The sequence below is a fragment of the Jaculus jaculus genome, chromosome 9, assembly GCF_020740685.1.
Source record: "Jaculus jaculus isolate mJacJac1 chromosome 9, mJacJac1.mat.Y.cur, whole genome shotgun sequence".
NCBI lineage: Eukaryota > Metazoa > Chordata > Mammalia > Rodentia > Dipodidae > Jaculus > Jaculus jaculus.
The window spans coordinates 89,320,470-89,340,386 of NC_059110.1; the positions used below are offsets into that span (position 1 = coordinate 89,320,470).

General features: G+C 41.2%; 1 protein-coding gene across 1 annotated transcript in view; it reads left to right on the top strand.

The window, feature by feature from the left end:
• Atad5 (ATPase family AAA domain containing 5) overlaps window positions 1–19,917 on the top strand; it is a 61,868-nt gene that overhangs the window by 19,875 nt on the left and 22,076 nt on the right. The window contains exons 8-14 of the mRNA XM_045159182.1: window positions 3,632–3,786; window positions 10,823–10,982; window positions 12,547–12,735; window positions 14,569–14,665; window positions 16,335–16,414; window positions 16,649–16,791; window positions 18,200–18,350. Of these exons, the coding sequence (XP_045015117.1) occupies window positions 3,632–3,786; window positions 10,823–10,982; window positions 12,547–12,735; window positions 14,569–14,665; window positions 16,335–16,414; window positions 16,649–16,791; window positions 18,200–18,350 (975 nt within the window). The remainder of the gene's footprint in view (window positions 1–3,631; window positions 3,787–10,822; window positions 10,983–12,546; window positions 12,736–14,568; window positions 14,666–16,334; window positions 16,415–16,648; window positions 16,792–18,199; window positions 18,351–19,917) is intronic.

Here is a 19,917-nt window from a genome sequence, read left to right on the forward strand (position 1 = left end):
TAAGGTGGCATATGTGTCTGGAGTTCATATGCAGTGGTTGGAGGCCCTGGCATGCCCATTCTCTCTCTCTATCTGCCACTCTCTCTCTTAAATAAATAAAAATATTTTTTAAATCTTGAAAAATAGGGTCCAGGGGAGATTTGGATCAGTGGATCAGAGAGCTTGCTGTCCAAGCATGAGGGCCTGAGACTGCCTGAAACTACTTGAGTTCAGTTCCCCAGGACCCATATAAATAACTGGGTGTGGCTATACAGCCTTTTTTCCCCGGTCCTGTAGGGAACAGAACCCAGAGACTTGCTGGCACTTGTGAAAACCATATCTGTGCGTTCACACAGAGGTTGTCTTGAGGAATAAGCTGATGGAGGAAGAACACCCAGCACTCTACTCTGGTCTCTGCATGCTGCTGTGCTCATCTCCACATACGCACACCTACACACACCTCTCAAGGTGCACAAGCAAAAACATTGTGGTTTATACTGCACGTGGTGGCGCACGCCTTCAATCCCAGTACTTGGGAGCAGAGGTAGGAAAATCGCCACATAAGCTTGAGGCCACCCTGAATATATAATGAATTATTCCAGGTTAGCCTGAGCTAGTTAGTGTGAGACCCTACCTCAAAAAACAACAACAAAACAAGAATACAACAATGCTATAAGATCAATTTTTTTCTTTTGGTTTGAGATAGGTTTTCATTCAGTATGTAGCTCAGGCTGGCCTTGAACTCTTGATCTTGCTGGGCCTCCTTAGCATTGGGATAACAGGTGTGTGTTACCTTACCTGGCTCTAACCTTCAGTTTTATTTTTTTTCTGTTTTGTTATTATTTTTTGCAGTGCTGGAGATTAAAACTCATAGTTATGCATAAGCTGGGAAAGCACTATTTTTCGTTTTGTTTTATTTTGTTTTGGTTTCCAGGCCATTTTGTGTCTGGGGGTGCTGGGATTAAAGGCGTGCACCACCACACCTGGCTGCCTTGTTGTGTTCTTGTAGTAATTTTTGTGGGGATTTCAAGTTTATGGTTTTGTTTTTTGGAGGGGGGCATGTGTGTATGTTGTGTGTGTATATTGTGTATACACATATATGTACACTTGTAGAGACCCATAGGTTCACTTGTGGTTGTCATTCACTTGTGGAGGCTAATATTTATTTATTTAAGAGCGAGAAAGAATGAAGACGGCCATGCCAGGGCCTCTAGAAGCTGCAAGCAGACTCATGTGCATGCACCACCTTGTGTTTCGGGCGTCACATGGGTACTGGGAATTGAACCTGGGTGCTTAGGCTTTGCAGGCATGCATTTCAAACACTGAGCCATCTCTCCAGTACTACATCTCATGTTTGTTTATTTTATAAAAAAAATATATATATATTTTATTTTTATTTTTTGTTTTTTGTTTTTTGAGGTAGGGTCTCATTCTGGTCAAGGCTGACCTGGAATTAACTCTGTCATCTCAGGGTGGCCTTGAACTCATGGCAATCCTCCTACCTCTGCCTCCCGAGTGCTGGAATTAAAGATGTGAGCCATCACGCCCAGCTAATATATTTATTTATTTGCAAGCGGATAGACACAGAGAGAATGGGCCCACCAGCGCCTAAACTCATAGCAAACAAACTCCAGATGCATGTGCCTCTTTGTGCATCTGGCTTTATATGCATAATGGGGACTCCAACCTGGGTGGTTAGTCTTTGCAGGCAAGCACCTTTATCACTGTGCCTTCTTTCCAGCCCCATATTTGATACTTTTGTATTAGCCATTTAGATTATATCTTTGGTTTGGGTTTGTTACTGTTATTGAATCTCAGTAGTCCAGGCTGGCCAGGAACGCATTTGTGACCATGGCTCAAGCTGGCCCTTTTCCTGAGCTTTCCTGAAACATGTTGAGGTTTTTTGGTTGATTTTTTAGTTTTTTGTTTGTTTGTTTATTATAATTTATTTATTTGAGAGTGACAGAGAGAGAAAGAGGCAGATAGTGAGAGAGAGAATGGGCAATCCAGGGCCTCCAGCCGCTGCAAACGAATTCCAGATGTGTGCGCCCCTTGTGCATCTGGCTAACGTGGGTCCTGGGGAATAGAGCCTGTAACCAGGGTCCTTAGGCTTTACAGGCAAGTGCTTAACCACCAAGCCATCTCTCCAGCCCCTAGATTATATCTTTAAAAAAAAAAAATTTATGTGAGAGAGTGAGTGAGAAAGAGAGGAAGAGAATTGGTGCACCAGGGCCTTCAGCCACTGTAATCAAACTCCAGACGTGTGTGCCTCCTAGTGCACATGTGCAGTCTTCTGTAGTTTGTGTCATCTTGTGCATCTGGCTAATGTGGGACCTGGAGAGTTGAACAAGAGTCCTTAGGCTTTGCAGGCATGTGCCTTAACTGCTAGCCATCTCCCCAACCCCTCTTTTTATTCAAAAAATTTTTTGGTTTATTTTTATTTATTTATTTGAGAGTGACAGAGAAAGAGGCAGAGAGAGAGAGAGAGAGAGAATGGGCATGCCAGGGCTTCCAGCCACTGTAGACAAATTCCAGATGCATGCGCCCCCTTGTACATCTGGCTAACGTGGTTCCTGGGGAATCGAGCCTTGAACCAGGGTCCTTAGGCTTCACAGGCAAGCGCTTAACCGCTAAGCCATCTCTCCAGCCCTCAATTTTTTTTTTTATTAACAAACCCATGATCATAAAAAATATCCCATGGTAATGTTCTCCCTCCCTCCACTTTCCCCTTTGAAACTCCATTCCCCATCATATCCCCTCCCCCTCTCAATCAGTCTCTTTTTTATTTTGATGTCATGATCTTTTCCTCCTGTTATGATGACCTTGTGTAGGTAGTGTCAGGCACTGTGAGGTCAGGGATATCCAGACCATTTTGTGTCTGGGGGGAGCATGTTGTAAGGAGTCCTACCCTTCCTTTGGCTCTTACATTCTTTCTGCCACCTCTTCTGCAATAGACCCTGAGCCTTGGAAAGTGTGATAGAGATAATGCAGTACTAAGCACTCCTGTCACTTCTTTCCAGCAGCATGATGCCTTCTGAGTCATCCCAAGGTCACTGCCATCTGAAAAGAGAAGGTTCTCTACCAAAAGTGAGAGTAGCATTAATATAAGGGTATGAACATTAAGAGAAATGCTTACTGGGCAGTTTGATAAGCATAGTATATAGGTTTAGCCAGACAGCCTCAGACGTTACACGCCTAGGGCTCATGGCTACCCCTGTTTTAGGTTTTCAGTATCAAGGATGTATTCCCTCCCATGGAGCAGGCCTCCAGTTCAATTAGAGAGCAGTTAGTTTTCACCATGACAGACATGCCACTATTGCACCCATTGGTTCATTTGGTCTGGCTGGCCAAATATAAGGCTTGCAGTGTCCACTGTTGATTATCCTCACTGATGATTTCTCTCTCCCATTGAACTGCATATAGAATGGCTTCTCCCACCTTTCTGTCAGTGGGTCTACATGGAGGAGGTTATCAGCTCAGCTCCAGTAGGATTTTCAGTGGCCTTGCAGCCCAAGTATGTGGAGTCTTCAGCAATAGCCAACCCCTCTTTTTTTTTTTATAGTGTTAGGAATTAAACTTATGTTTGTATACTTGATGTTTAGTCAATGCATAGGATATAAATAAATTTAAATAATTTTGTGTTTTTCTTTAGGCTGTTGGTTATGGCATTTGAAGCCACCATCTTGTCCTCTGTTAACTAAATTTAAAGAACGGAATACTAAAGTAACAGATCTCTCAAAATGTTTTATTGCTCTCGGTGAATTTTCAACATTGAATTTAACTCCAAAAAATAGTTCTTCAGTCATGGTAAGTATTAGAGAGTACATTGTTACAGTTGCCTCTGGTTGCTAGAGCAAAACATTTGACAGAAGCAGCTAATGGGAGAAAAGGGTTTATTTTAGTCTTATAAATTTTTTTGGTGGGAGTGGTTTTTTGAGATATGGTCTTGTTCTAACCTGGCTTTTTTTTTTTTTTTTTTTTTTTTTTTTTTTTTTTTTGAGTTAGGGTCTCACTGTAGCCCAGGCTGACCTGGAATTCACTCTGTAGTCTCAGGGTGGCCTTGAACTCACGGTGATCCTCCTGCCTCTGCTTCCTGAATGCTGGGATAAAAGGATGTACCACCATGCCTGGTGAGCGTGGCAATTTTTTTTTTTAAATGCTTGCAAAAAGGAGGAATTTGGCATAGCAATAATAGATTGGACCAACATATAATAGAAAACAAGCAGGGCAAACATTAAATCCTGAAGCTCTATTTCTGGGACTCACTATAAAATCTCTGTACTCCAAATTTCACTCCTGTAGCCTAACCACTTACTTTCTGGACCAATCCATCCATGCCAGAGCAAGTAGCTTTCTTTGGAAGCCGTGCAAACACTCCTGGCATCTCCAGAACCCTAGAGTCTTCATTGCAATGCACAGTTCATTCTCCAGGTCCGTGCTACTGTCTCTCCTGGCCTCTCTGCAGGGTTGACCCTGTTCCACCTCACCTAGGAGCCATCTTTAAAAATTGTGTTACAAATCCAGTGACTCTCATTCCTGCATTTATCATACTTTCAAAAACCAGTACCAGGAAAACAAACAAACAAAAAAAAAAACAAAACAAAACACAGTACCAAGTAGGTGAAAACCACCAAATTTTGTTAATCCAGGGGGAAAATAATACCAACTTTGAAGTGCAGAAAATTCCTTTAGCATTCTTCTTTCATGTCCCCTTGCTTTCAAAAGAGTTAGCACTCTTAGTACTGTTCCAATGTAGAGCACCTGGCTCATTCTCAGTGATGGTAATCTTTCAGACGATTTCTACTGAACTGTGGAGCACATTGTTGTCCAAAACTTTCTTTGTGCCAAAAACATCAGTTCACTACTTTTATATTCTGCCCAAGTTCTTTTTTTTTTTTTTTTAAATATCTTATTTATTTATTTGAGACAGAGAAAGATGAGAGAGAGAGAGAGAGAGAGAGAGAGAGAAAGAGAATGGGCATGTCAGGGCCTCCAGCCATTGCAAACAAACTCCAGATGCATGTGCCCTCTTGTGCATCTGGCTTATGTAGGTCCTGGAGAATCGAACCGGAATCCTTTGACTTTGCTGGAAAATGTCTTAACCACTAAGCCATCTCTCCAGCCCCTGCCCAAGTTCTTTAACCCAGGACATGATAAACTCCATTTTTACCCGTGAAACCTCCTAAGCTAAGCCTCCAAGGCTCTGTCTGCATTTAGGCCTTGCACTGTCCTACTGGAACGGCTCATCAAGCTTTGCTTATAGTATCGCAAGGCATTTCTTAGTCCAAAGTTCCACATCCTTCCATACTTCTCTTGCTAATAAATTCCAAAAGACCAAAAAACACATAATCAGGCTTACTGGAGCAACACCCTCGCGTCTAGTACCAATTTTTATTGCTGGGACAAAACACTTGACCTGAGTGAAGCAGCTCATGAGAAGAGAACGCAAATTTCCAGTTTAGTTTCAAGAGGAAGTTAAACCATACCAGTGAAGGCATGGCCTACTATGATATATATTCTTTTCTGTATTATTTAATTTTAATATTTATTTGTTTGAGAGAAAGAGGGAGAGAGAGAGGGAGAGTGGGTGCGCCAGGGCCTCCAACCACTGCAAACAAACTCCAGATGCATGCACCCCCTTGTGCATCTGGCTTATGTGGGTCCTGGAGAGTTGAACTGGGATCCTTTGGCTTTGCAGGCAAATGCCTTAACTACTAACCATCTCTCCAGCCCTAATTTATTAATTTTTTTTTTGTTGAAAACTTCCATAATTTTAGACAATAAGCCATGATAATTCCCTCCCCTCTCCCACCTTCTCCTTAACAAAGCACTATTATATCCCTTCCTCCTCTAAATTAATCTATTTTAAATTTTTACTTACTTTTTAGTTTTGTTTGTTTATTTATTTGGTTTTTCGAGGTAGGGTCTTACTCTAGCTCAGGCTGACCTGGAATTCACTATGTACTATCAGGGTGGCCTTGAACTCATGGCAGTCCTCCTACTTCTGCCTCCCAAGTGCTGGGATTAAAGGCATGCACCACCATGCCCAGCTAGTTTTTAAATTTATTTTTATTTTTATCGTTTTTCAAGATAGGGTTTCACTCTAGCCCAAGCTGACCTGGAATTCACTATGTAGTCTCAGGCTGACTTTGAACTCACAGTGATCCTTCTACCTCAGCCTCCCAAGTGCTGGGATTAAAGGCATGTGCCACCACACCCAGACTTAAATTTATTTTATTTTATTTGCAAGTAGAGAGACAGAGAGAAGAAATATAGAAAGAGAGAATGGGTGTGCCAAGGCCTCTAACCACTGCAAACTCCAGATGCATGTGCCACTTTTTGTGTCTTTCTTTATGTGAGTACTGGGGAATCAAACTCAGGTCAGTAGGCTTTGCAGGCAAGTGCCTTAACCACTGAGCAATCTCCCCAGATCTCCTTTTATTTTGATGTTATCAGTTTTTCCTCCTATTATGGGGCCACTGTGAGGTCATGTATAGCCTGACCATTTTGGAAGATTGCATTGGAAGCAGTCCTTCCCATCCTTTGGCTCTTACATGCCTTCTGTCAACTCTTCTGCAGTGGGCCCTGATCCTTGGAATCTGTGATAGAGATGTCTCAGTTCTTCACACTTCTCTGTCACTTCTTCTCAGCATTATGGTTGCTTTTGAATCATCCCAGTGGTCACCACCATCTGAAAAGAGAAGCTTCTCTAACCAAAGTGAGAATAGCATTAATATATGGGTATGAACATGAAGAAAAGTATTTACAGGGTATCAAGATTTTTTTTTTTTTTTTTTTTTAGAGAAAGAGGCAGAGAGAGAGAGAGGAAAGAGAATGGGCACACTAGGGCTGTCAATTCCTGCAAATGAACTCCAGATATATGTGCCACTTTGTACATCTGGCTTACATGGGTCCTGGGGAATCAAACCTGGGTCCTCTGGCTTTGCAGGCAAGTACCTTATCCAGTAAGCTATCTCTCCAGCCCTGCCATAGGCTTTTCACTAGGTTTTTAGCATCAGGCACATATTCCTTCCCGTGGAGCAGTCCTCCAGTTCAATTAGCAGTTGTTTTCCTCTATAACCAATATGCCACTATTGCACCCATTTGGACATTTGGCCTGGCTGGCCAAACTTAAGGTTTGCAGGGTCTACTGTTATTTATCACCACTGATGACTTTTGTCTCCCATAGGGCTGCATGCAGCATAGCTTCTTCCAGCTTTCTGTCAGATGATCTACAGGGAGAAGATTTCAGCTTAGCTCCAACTTGACTTCTCAGTGACCTTGCTGCCCAAGCATGTAGCATCTTCAATAGTAGGGTCTTACCATCTATTTCTGGAGGGAAACCAAGAGTCTTGGCAATGGCCTGTAATGTTTTAGGGGCATAAGGGACATCCCTGGCCAACAAGTTACTGGAAGATATCCCATCCCTGGTACTGAAAATTTTCTAGTAGCTATGGCTTCTAGGTGTGCCAGTATCCAGAAAAGGTGGTTTCTATATCACAGCCATATTCATAATTCAGGGAAGAAATAAATCAGTGACTTTGAATAGCAGGTTTTTTTTGTTTTTTTTTTTTAAGATCTCCTCTCAAAAAAGTTTGCATTTTTACCATTCAACCTGTCTAGGGTAGGATCACCTCAGGCATTCTCTCCATTGTTTTAATGTAAAACAGTTGGCCATCTTCCTTCCAAATGCTAAGATATTTGACAATAACAGCTTTAGTAGTCAGTCTCTGTGCCAGTAATTTTAAACTTGCTTGAGATTTTCCAACTTTAAATCAATAATCTCTCAGTCCCATATCTTTTCGGTTTTTAGAGATAGGGTCTCATCTGGCCCAGGCTGACCCAGAATTCATTGTGTAGTCTCAGGGTAGCCTTGAACTCACAGTGATTCTCCTACCTCTGTCTCCTGAGTGCTGGGATTAAAGGCGTGCATCACCATGCCCAGCTCAGTCCCATGTCTTTTTAAAAAATTTTTTTTTGTCTATTTTAATTTATTTATTTGAAAGTGACAGAGAAAGAGACAGATATATATAGAGAGAATGGGTGCGCCAGGGCCTCCAGCCACTGCAAATGAACTCCAGACCTGTGTGCCTCCTTGTGCATCTGGCTAATGTGGGTTCTGGGGAACTGAGCCTTGAATTGGGGTCCTTAGGCTTCACAGGCAAGCGCTTAACTGCTAAGCCATCTCTCCAGCCCCTCAGTCCCATATCTTTAACTAAGCATATCAGTCCATTTCAGATTTAATCTTGATCAAATTCTCTGGGCATGGGCAGCAGAATTCAGCCAGCCCTTATTCCAGTACCCCATTCCAACAAGGTTTTCTGCAGTCTTTCTTTTCCCTTAGAAACTTCAATAGCCAAACCTCCAAATACAGTTTTCTTTGTACTTAGTATTTTCAAATTCTCATCAGAATAATCCATAATACTTGGCTTATTGCTCTAGAAGGCATCTTCTGATGCAAGCACCAAGTTTCTCGTTCCTCTAGCACATAAATTCCAAAAGACCAAGATCCACATGGTCAGATTCATCTCAGAAACCCCACTCCTGGTACCAATTCTCTAGTAGTCAGCTTCAGTTGCTAGGATGAGCTTCCAAACCGGGCACAGTAATGGAAGTAGAGGTTTATTTGAAAATTACAAATCCAGGGTAAGTTTCCTCATGGCAGAAGAAATTAGCTGTCCTTTTGCAGGACAAAGCAGAGAGAAAAAAAGCTACCACCAGCACCACAAGGAAGCACACTTTATGAACTCTAGATAAATTTAAGGCATATTATGTTATCTTTAGACTGGAATTCCAAATCTACCCCACACCTTAGGGCTGGACCCTGGGATTAGCCCTGTGACACTTTCTCCAGCCAGGTGGCCAAGATCTAAATTACAAGCTTAATAAAGTCCTGAATATATTGGGGGATATCCATTCAAACTACCACATACATCCTCTTTCAGAGGGAAAAAGTAATTGTATGTTTACTGTTATTGCCTAACCTAGAATCCTAGAATTTGTTTTTTTGCTAAAGTCTAGTTTATAAAAATAAGTCTAAATGAAATACACATTTTTATTTTTTCTTTTTCTTTTCTTTTTTTTTTTTTTTTTTCTTTTTTTAGGTAGAATCTCACTCTAGCCCAGGCTGACCTGAAATTTACTATTTACTATGTAGTTTTAGGTTAGTCTCCACGAAAAGAGCAATCCTCCTACCTCTGCCTCTCAAGTGCTGGGAATAACAGCATGTGCCACCATGCTTGGCCCACATTTCTTTTAAATATTCACAGAGCTTTAAAAACATTTTAATAATTTATAAAGTAGTCAGGCATGTTTACCATGCCTGAAATTCTAGCATTTGAAAGGCTGAGGCAGAAGATCCTGAATTCAAAACCAGAATTCGGGGCTAAAGAGATGGCTTAGCAGTTAAGGCACTTGCCTGCAAAGCTAAAGGACCCAGGTTCAATTATCTGGGACCCACATAAGCCAGATTTACAAGGTTGCAATTGCATCTGGAGTTCATTTGCAGTAGCTAGAAGCCCTGGTGTGCCAATTCTCTCTCTTTCTCTCTCTCTGCTTCTTTCTCTCTTTTAAATAATTAAATTAATTTAAAAAAAAACACAGACTTAGCTACATAGTCCTGCCTTGGGAAAAAAAATTTAAAGAATGTTAGATTATATACTACATATATTTAAACACTTTGCATATCACAGGACTGTATGTCATGTCATGGTTCATGATCTGGAGTTCATTTGCAGTGGCTAGAGACCCTGCTGCACCTATTCTCTCTCTCTGCCTCTCTGCTTACAAATAAATTAATAGAAATTTTAAAATATTTATTTATTTGAGAGAGAGAGGGAGAGAGAATGGGCTTGCCAGGGCTACTTTATGCATTTGGCTTTACACAGGTACTGGGGAATTGAACCCTGGTCATTAGGTTTCATAGACAAGTGCCTTAACTGCTAAGCCATCTCTCCAGCCCCAAATATGTGTATGTGTGTGTGTGTGTGTGTCTGTGTGTGTATTTATTTATTTTAAAGCACCCTTCCTGCTTTATTCATTCATGTATACATATGTATATAATTTATTTGAAAGAAAGAGGCAGAGAGAGAAAATTGGCACACCAGGGCCTCTAGCCACTGCAAATGAATGACAGATGCTTGCTCTACCTTGTGCATCTGGCTTACGTGTATACTGGGGAATCAATCTGAGGTCCATTGGCTTTACAGGCAATCGCCTTAACCACTAAGCTATCTCTCTAGCCCCCTCCCCCAAAATAAATATTCTAAAAATTCTTTGTAAGTCAGAATCATAGTCTTATGAAGGGGTAAAGTACAATTTGTTGAAGTAAGTAAAACTATGAGTTAAGTCTTTCAAAAGCTATGCAAGAGCCAGGCGTAGTGGCACACTCCTTTAATTCCAGCACTTGGGATGCAGAGGAGGAATATAGCCACGAGTTCAAGGCCACCCTGAGACTACATAGTGAATTCCAGGTCAGCCTGACCTAGAGTGAGACCCTACCTAGAAAAACAAAACTAAACTAAACAAAAAAGCTGTGCAAATATAGCTTTGTTTTCATGACTATCAGCAATTTTATGTTGATATGATTTTTTTTTTTTTTTTTGGTTTTTCGAGGTAAGGTTTCACTCTAGCCCAGGCTGACCTGGAATTCACTATGGAGTCTCAGGGTGGCCTCGAACTCACAGCGATCCTCCTACCTCTGCCTCCCAAGTGCTGGGATTAAAGGCGTGCGCCACCACGCCCGGCTCTTGATATGATTTCTTTACAGAAGGTGGACAGTGGTATTGTGAGAAACAGGAGTAGATGATACAAGTGTGTTATTGTATACCTTGTTTCATTGCAGCTTATCAGGACAAGGAAGGATTTTACTACAGAAGTAAGAAATCTTTTGCTGGAGGAAATTAGGTTGTCAAATCCTGACTTTTCATTGGGAAAATATTTTCCTTTGCTTCTAAAAAAGCGAATTGAGCATCAAGTACTTTCTGAACATCATGGCAAAAAAGGTTAGTGATAATTATCATTTATGTTAATATTAATATTTGAGGGTTTTTTTTTCCCCCTCCAAGTTATGGTCTCACTCTGTCCCAAGCTGACCTGGAATTCACCGTGTAGTCTCAGGCTGCTGGCCTCAAAGTTATAGTGGTCTTCCTACCTCTGCCTCTTAAGTGCTGGGATTAAAGGCATATGCCACCATTCTCAGCAACATTTGAATTTTGAAGACATGAATACATAGCCTTTGACTCTTAGAAATAGTATAGATGGGCGTGGTAGCATACTTCTTTAATCCCAGCACTGGAGAGCAGAGAGGTAGGAGTATTGCCGTGAGTTCAAGGCCACCCTGAGACTGAGACTACATAGTAAACTCTAGGTCAGCCTGGACTAGAGTGAGACTCTACCTTGAAAAACCAAAAAATAAAAATAAAAATAAAATAAAAAAGACATGGTTAATATAGACAGAACTTTGTTAACAGTAAGGAAGGAAAGCACCGTAGGCAATGTAATGTAGTATTAGTGCCTTCCAGCTTCCAGAGATGAAGATAAAGAGCTTTAATTATATAAAAATATTAAGTCATTCATTTAAGAAAATTGCAATTTCAACATACACACATACACAATACAAAAGGTAATTTATTATTTATTTGTAATCATATTGGGAATGAAAGAGAGTGAATATGGATGCACCAGGGCCTCTTACCACTTCAGATGTGTGTGCTACTTTGTGCATCTGGCATCATGTAGATCCTGGGGAACTGAGCTTGGGCCATCAGGTTTTGTAAGCAAAGCAAGTACCTTTAACTACTGAGCCATCTCCCTAGTCCCAAAGGCAATCTAAATATCATCATCATCATCATTATTATTAATTTGGTTTTTGTTTTGTTTTTTAGAGGTAGTCTTGCTGTAGCCTAGGCTGCTGACCTGGAATTCACAATGTAGTTTCAGGCTGGCCTCAAACTCACAGCTATCCTCCTATCTCTGCCTCCCAAGTGCTGCAATTAAAGGAGTGCTACCAAACCCAGCCTAAATATTATTTCTAGCTTATTTTCAATATATACCATTCATTTCTTACCTTTTCATCTCGTTGTAAAGGAAGTTTTTATTTTATGTTTTTAGTTTTTCAAGGTAGGGTCTCACTCTAGCCCAGGCTGTCCTGGAATTCACTATGTGGTCTCATGGTGGCCTTGAACTCACAGTGATTGATCTTCCTTCCTCTGCTTCCTGAGTGCTGGGATTAAAGGTGTGTGCCACCACACTGGGCAAGAAATTTTTATTATTTACTTATTTATTTGAGAGAGATAATGGCCCTGCCAGGGTCTTCAGCTGCTGCAGACTTACTCCAGACACATGTACTACCTTGTACATCTGGCTTACATGGTTCCTGGGGAATCATACCTGGGTCCTTTAGCTTTGTAGATAAGCACCTTAACTGCTGAGCCATTTCTCCAGCCCTACTTTTTCATCTTAATACTAATAAAACTAATATGGGACTTTCAGAGGTGATTTGACTGGTGAGTGTCTCACCAGTCTCTCATCGATTACTAAGCCTGTGCACTTCTACAACCCCCACAGAGAAGCCACAACTCGAGCCTGGTGTCAAGCAAAGAGAAACTAAAAGGAAACGAGTGGAAACAGGAAACCAAAAGTCAAAAAGAAAAAAACCAAATGAACTTTCAGTAAGTCCAGAAGAGATAAAAGGGACGTTAGAAGAACTTAACAAAACAAACAACTCTTCTGGGATAAATCCAGATTCTTCCAAAGGTACATTTTATAAAATCGTGTAGAAGAAGCTAACAGCCTTGAGTACATGTGAAGATATGCACAGCACAAGATGATGTTTTAAGATATATTCTTTTTTTTTTTTTAATTATTTATTTATTTATTTGAGAGCTGCAGACACAGAGAGAAAGACAGATAGAGGGAGAGAGAGAGAATGGGCGCGCCAGGGCTTCCAGCCTCTGCAAACGAACTCCAGACGCGTGCGCCCCCTTGTGCATCTGGCTAACGTGGGACCTGGGGAACCGAGCCTCGAACCGGGGTCCTTAGGCTTCACAGGCAAGCGCTTAACCGCTAAGCCATCTCTCCAGCCCTTAAGATATATTCTTAACTATTTTATTTTTATTTATTTATTTGAGAGACAAAGTGAGAGCCTGGGCATTCTAGGCTACTAGCCTACATCTAGCCACTGCAAATGAACTTCAGATGCATCCACTGCCTTGTGCATCTGGCCTGTGTGAGTCCTGGGGAATCAAACCTGGGTCCTTTGACTCTGCAGGCAAGTGCCTTAATCAGTAAGCCATCTCTACAGCCTGAAGATGATTTTTAAAATTATTTTATTTAATTTTTGTTTATTGGAGGGGGGAGAGAATGGGTGCACCAGGGCCTTCAGCCACTGCAAACAAACTCTAGATACATTTGTCATCTTGTGCATCTGTGTTAAATGGGTCCTAGGGAATTGAACCTGGGTCCTTTGGCTTTGCAGGCAAGCACCTTAACTGCTAAGCCATCCCTCCAGCCCTGATTTTTTTGTAAATATTTTTTTTTATTATTATTATTTTTTTTAATATTTTTTTAAAATATTTATTTATTTATTTGAAAGCGACAGACACAGAGAGAAAGACAGAGGGAGAGAGAGAGAATGGGCGTGCCAGGGCTTCCAGCCTCTGCAAACGAACTCCAGACGCGTGCGCCCCCTTGTGCATCTGGCTAACGTGGGACCTGGGGAACCGAGCCTCGAACTGGGGTCCTTAGGCTTCTTAGGCACGCATTTAACTGCTAAGCCATCTCTCCAGCCCTATTATTTTTTTTTAGAAAGAGGCAAATAGAGAGAATGGGTGTGCCAGTGCCTCCAGCCACTGCAAACATTCTCCAGATGCATGTGCCACCTTGTGTATCTGGCTTACACAGGAGGTCCTGGGGAATTGAACCTGGGTCCTTTGCCTTCACAGGCAAGTACCTTAACTGCCGAGCCATTTTTCTAGCCCTGATGTTTTGATAATAAATGATGACAGAGAGTCTATAGCAGAAATAGCTTTCTGGGGGTTGCAGAGATGGCTTAGCAGTTAAGATGCTTGCTGTGAAGCCTAAGGACCCATGTTCAACTCTCCAGGTCCTACATAAGCCAGAAGCACAAAGTGACACAAGTGTCTTAGGTTGCATATGCACATCAGGTGCACCCATCTGGAGCTCGATTGCAGTGGCTGGAGGTCCTGGTGCACCACTTCTGTCTCTCTTGCTCGTGCTGTAAGTCTTTTGCATTAAACTAACTAACAAACAAATAAAAAGGCCAGTCTGTTGGGCCTGCCTCAACCAAAAAAAAAAAAAAAAAAACAGGACAAAGTTTTCTGTTCCAGCAAATTGAATTTTTTTTTTTTTTTTGGTTGTTGTTTTAAGGTAAGGCCTCACTCTAGCCCAGGGTGTCTTTGAACTCACAGTGATCCTCCTGCATCTAACTCCCGAGTGCTGGCATTAAAGGCATGTGCTACCATGTCCAGCTTAAACATAAGCATTTCTGCAAATACTGGTTACATTATAATAATAGATGTCAATAAAGGAATCATTTATTTACTCATTTATTTGTTTGTTTTGCTTTAGATTCTGGTACTGAAGACATGCTTTGGACAGAAAAGTATCAACCTCAGAATGCAAATGAACTCATAGGCAATGAGTTGGCTGTGAAAAAATTGCATAGGTTGGTAGAATTTTTGAAGGAATTAAAAAATAGTTTGAGTTTATTTTATTACTTATTTAGACTAATATTTAGAAATCATAAGGTTATGTACTACATAGGAAAGTCTTTTTAAAAATATTTTTATTTAGTTATTTGCAAGCAGAGAGAAAGAGAGAGAGAGAGAGACAGAAAGAATGGGTGTGCCAATGCCTCCAGCTGGTGCAAATGAACTACAGATGCATGCATCACTTGCATCTGGCTTTACATGTGTATTGATTGCAGGAAGGTCAGCTTAAGGTGTGCCTCAACTATGTAGTGAATTTGAAGCCAGCCTAGGCTATAGGGCAACTTTGTCAAAAAAAAAAAAAAAAAAATCAGGGCTCAGCAGTCAAGGTGCTTGCCTGCAAATCTTGACAGCCTAGGTTCGATTATCAAGTATCAGTAAAACTATATCCACAAAGTGGCATATGCATCTGGAGTTTGTTTGCAGAGGCTAGAGGCCCTGGCACTCTTGGTGTTTCTCTCTCTTTCTCTCTCTTCTCTCTCCTTACAAATAAATAATATATATATATTTTTTAATTATGTCAAGCCAGTGGTGGTGGCACATGCCTTTAATCCCAGCACACTGGAGGCAGAGGTAGGAGGAGCTACCTCAAACAAACAAACAAAAAAATTCATGCCAGACGTCTTTTTTTTTTTTTTTTTTTTTCAAGGTAGGGTCTCATTCTGGCCCAGGCTGACCTGGAATTCACTATGTAGTCTCAGGGTGGCCTCAACCTCATGGCGATCCTCCTACTTCTGCCTCCCAAGTGCTGGGATGAAAGGCCTGCGCCACCACGCCGGCTTTGCCAGACGTCTTTAATCCTAGCACTCAGAAAGCAGAGATAGGAGGATCGCTGTTGCTGAGAGTTCTAGGCCAGCCAGGAAGTACAGAGTGAGTTCCAGGTCATGCTGAGCTAGAGTGATATCCTATCTTTAAATAATTATATATATTGTGCATGTATTAGTTCTTACCTTCTAAACCATAGGATGATATTTCTATTAATTCAACATGGTCTGGAAACTGAAATTGATTGGCTTTGTAAAAGGTATTTTAGTAAATCTCCATTGATCACACTTTGTAGAAATTCCAGCTACCTTTCCAGAGCCACTCTTAGTGGTATACCCTTATAATTCTCATCACTTGGAAGACTGAAGATGATCTTGAACCTCTTTGGTTTTTTGGGCAAGGTCTCGGTCTAGCCCAAGCTGTCCTAGAATTCACTGTCTAGTCTCAGACTGGCCTCAAACTCACAGTGATTCTCCTACCTCTGCCTCCCAAGTGCTGGGATTACAGGTGTGAGTCACCACGCCTGGCTGACCTTGAACTTCTCTGATCCTTCTGTGTCTGCTTCCCAAGAGCTTTGATCATAGATATGCACCACCATGTCTGGTTTGTGCAGTGGTGGGGATGGAACCCAGTTCGCCACATCTCCACGCCTAGGTAGTCTGTTTTGTTGTTGTTGTTGTTGTTTTGAGGTAGGATCTTGCTCTAGCTCAGGCTGGCCTGGAATTCACTAGTCTTAGAATAACCTCAAACTCACACCCATCTTCCTACCTCTAACTCCCAAGTACTGGGATTTCAGGCATGCACCACTATGCCTGGCTCCCAGATATTCCTCACATTGTTTTTTTAACATATTTCTTTTAGTTGGTTGCAAGACTGGAAAAGAAGAGCTGAATTGGAAGAAAAACAGAATTTGAAGGGAAAAAGAGATGAGAAACAGGAAGGTATTTTGAGCTTTTTTTTCTATTTCACTGAACATTTCTAGAGTTAGATTAGGACAATTTTTATAAACTTATGAATTAGCATTTTATATTAGATTTTCTGCTCTTTGTAAATTCATTTCTAGCATTTGTTGTCAAGAAATTTCTAGGATTTGAACATTGGGTTTCATGAGGAAGAATGGCTGAATGGCTGCTTAAGCAATTAATCATTTTGTGTGTATTTGAATAATTTTTCAGATTTGTCGGATAGCACAGATTTTAAAGGCAGTTCTGATGATGAAGAAGAGAGTCGTCTTTGCAATACTGTTCTTATAACGGGGCCAACCGGTGTGGGAAAAACCGCTGCAGTGTATGCTTGTGCTCAGGAGCTTGGATTTAAGGTTAGTAGTGGCTGCAATGGAAGAATGCTAATTCTTGACATAAAAGAAAAATAAACCAGCCAGTTATAATAGCCCATGTCTGTAGACCCAGCACTCAAGAGGCTAAAGCAGCAGGAGGATCGTGAGTTCAAGGCCAGTCTAGGCTACATAATGCAACCTTGTCCAAAAAAAAAAAAAGAGAAAAAAGGGGCTGGGGAGATAGCTTGGTGGTTAAAGTGCTTGCCTGTGAAGCCTAAAGACCCAGGTTCTATTTTGCACTGCCCATGTAAGCCAGATGTACATGGTGGCCCATGGGTTTGGAGTTTGTTTACAGTGGCTAAAGACCCTGGCATACCCATTTCTCTCTCTCTCTCTTTCTCCCTGCATCTTTGTCTCAAAAAGAAAAAAAAAAAAAAAAAAAAAAAAAATATATATATATATATATATATATATACACACACACACACACACACACACACATATACATATGCATATGAAAAGAAAAAGGAAAAATCCAGCTGGGTGTGATACCTTGTGCCTGTAATCTTAGACTTTGGAGGCTGAGGACCAAGGTAGCAGGATTGATATTAGTTTGAAGTCAGCCTGGACACCCTATCTCAAAAAAAAAGAGGGGGGGGTGCTGGAGAGATGGCTTAGCTATCAAGGTATGTGCTTGCAAATCCTAAGGACCCATGTTCACCTCTTCAGATCCCACATAAGCCAGACGTACAAGGTGATGCATGTGCACAAGGTGGCACATACATCTGGAGTTCAATTACAATGGCTGGAAGCCCTGGCATGCCAATTCTGTCTGTCTCTCTCTTTTGCTCTCACATTAAAAAAAAAAAGGCCAGTGTCTTGGACTTGCCCCCCTCCCACACCCGAAAAGAAGGCTGGTGAGATGACTTAGCAAATAAGGTGCTTGTCAGCAAATCCAAAGGGCCCAGGTTTGATTCACCAGTATCCATGTAAAAGCCAGATGTAAACTGGGCGAGATAGTAGACACTTTTAATCCCAGCACTCGGGTGGCAGAGGCAGGAGGATCATGAGTTTGAGACCACTCTGAGACTACATAGTGAATTCCTGCTCAGCTAGAATGAGACCTTACCTCGAAAAATCAAGAAAAAAAAAAAAAGGTGCATGTGTCTGCAGTGGCTAAAGGCCCTGGCACACCCATTCGCTCTGTCAGCCTCCCCTCCCCCAAAATAAATAAGTAAATAATAAATAAAATTTTTTAAAAGAAAGTAAAGCTGGGCATGGTAGTGCATGCCTTTAATTCCAGGGGAGGCAGAGGTAGGAGGATCATCGTCTGTTCAAGGCCACCCTGAGACTAGGGAGTGAATTCCGGGTCAACCTGGCTAGAGTGAGAACCTACCTCAAAAAAAGAATAAAATTTGTTCTACCTTAATTTTGTATATTCTTCTTTTAGATATTTGAAGTTAATGCCTCTTCCCAGCGAAGTGGTAGACAAATTCTATCCCAACTGAAGGAAGCCACTCAGTCCCATCAAGTAGATAAGCAAGGTGTAAACTCACAAAAACCTTGTTTCTTTAACAGCTACAACATTGGCAAGTCACCAAGTAAGTACATTATTTTCCCTAAGATGCAACCTTTTGGGAAAAAAAAAAAAATCTGAGGAAAAAGTTCTAATGGTCAGCATTTTGCCATTTTTTAATGTTTTCCTGTTAAGGAACATGCATTTTAATTCTCCCTAGACTATTTAAAATAAACAAATCCGAAGAACATCATCATTTTACTTCTAGCCAGTCAGGGCTTCTTACAAAGCATAACTATAAATCAGGTGTGGTGACTCATATCTGTTATTCCAGCACTTGGAAGGTAGGAGGATCACTGTGAGTTCAAAGGCCAAGGTGGCCTACAGTGTCCTCCAGGTCAACGTGGACTTAACTGTGAGCCTTGCCTTAATAAAACCCTCTGTCTTCTCATATTTCTTCTACTGTTTTTGTTATTGTTGGTATTTTTGGAAGTAGAGTCTCATACTAGCTCAAGTTGACCTGAAAGTCATTCTAGTCCCAGAGTGGCCTCGAACTCACAGCAATACTACTATCTCTGCCTCCCAATTGCTATGATTAAAGGCATGTGCCACATGTAATTTTTTTCCCCTCCAGGTAGAGTCTCACTCTAGCTCAGGCTGACCTGGAATTCACTATGTCATCTCAGGATGGCCTTGAACTCACACAATCCACCTACCTCTGCCTCTTGAGTCCTGGGATTAAAGGCGTGCACCACCATGCCTGGCTACGTGTAATTTTTTTATTTTTTAAATTTTTATTAGCATTTTCCATGATACATGTAATTTTTAATACTTATTTTTGAACTAGTACTATCTGTGATCAGGTAATCTTTGTTTCATGTCAAAATCATAAAAATAATAAGGGCTGGTGATTTAGCTCAGTTGGTAGAGTACTTAAGTAGTATCAGTGAGGCCTAGCACTACATAAAAACACGTGTGATGGTATACACTTAAAACTCCTGCACTCAAGCCAGAGCAGGAAGGATTGCAAGACCACCCTTGGCTATATAACATTTCTTGGTCTTTTTGTTTGTTGGTTGGTTGGTTGGTTGGTTGGTTGGTTGGTTGGTTGGTTTTTCGAGGTAGAATCTTACTCTAACCCAGGCTGACCTGGAATTCACTGTGTAGTTTCAGGCTGGCCTCAGACTCACTGTGATCTTCCTACCTCTGCCTCCAGAGTGCTGGGATTAAAGGTGTGCACTAGCTTGCCTGGCCTTGTCTTAAATAAACAACAACCAAATGTCTGTGTTTGAAAAAATGTTTATTTTCCAAGTAGCTAATTTGACCTTTCATTCAGTTAGAGTAAATGCAGTGATATAGTTATAGCTGTACAGAGTCTTTTCATATAAGAATGAAAGAAAATTGGGGCTGGAGAGATGGCTTGGTGATTAAAGGTGTTTGCTTGCAAAGCCTGATGGCCCAAGTTAGGTTCCCCAGTACCCATATAAAGCCAGATACACAAAGTGGCAGATGTGTCTGGAGTTTGTTTGCTGTGCTAGAGGCCCTGGTTTACCCATTCTCTCTCTCTTGCAAATAAATTAAAATACTTAAAAAAGAAAGAAAGAAAAATCTCCTTTTTTTTTTTTTTTCGAGGTAGGGTCTCTCTCTAGCCC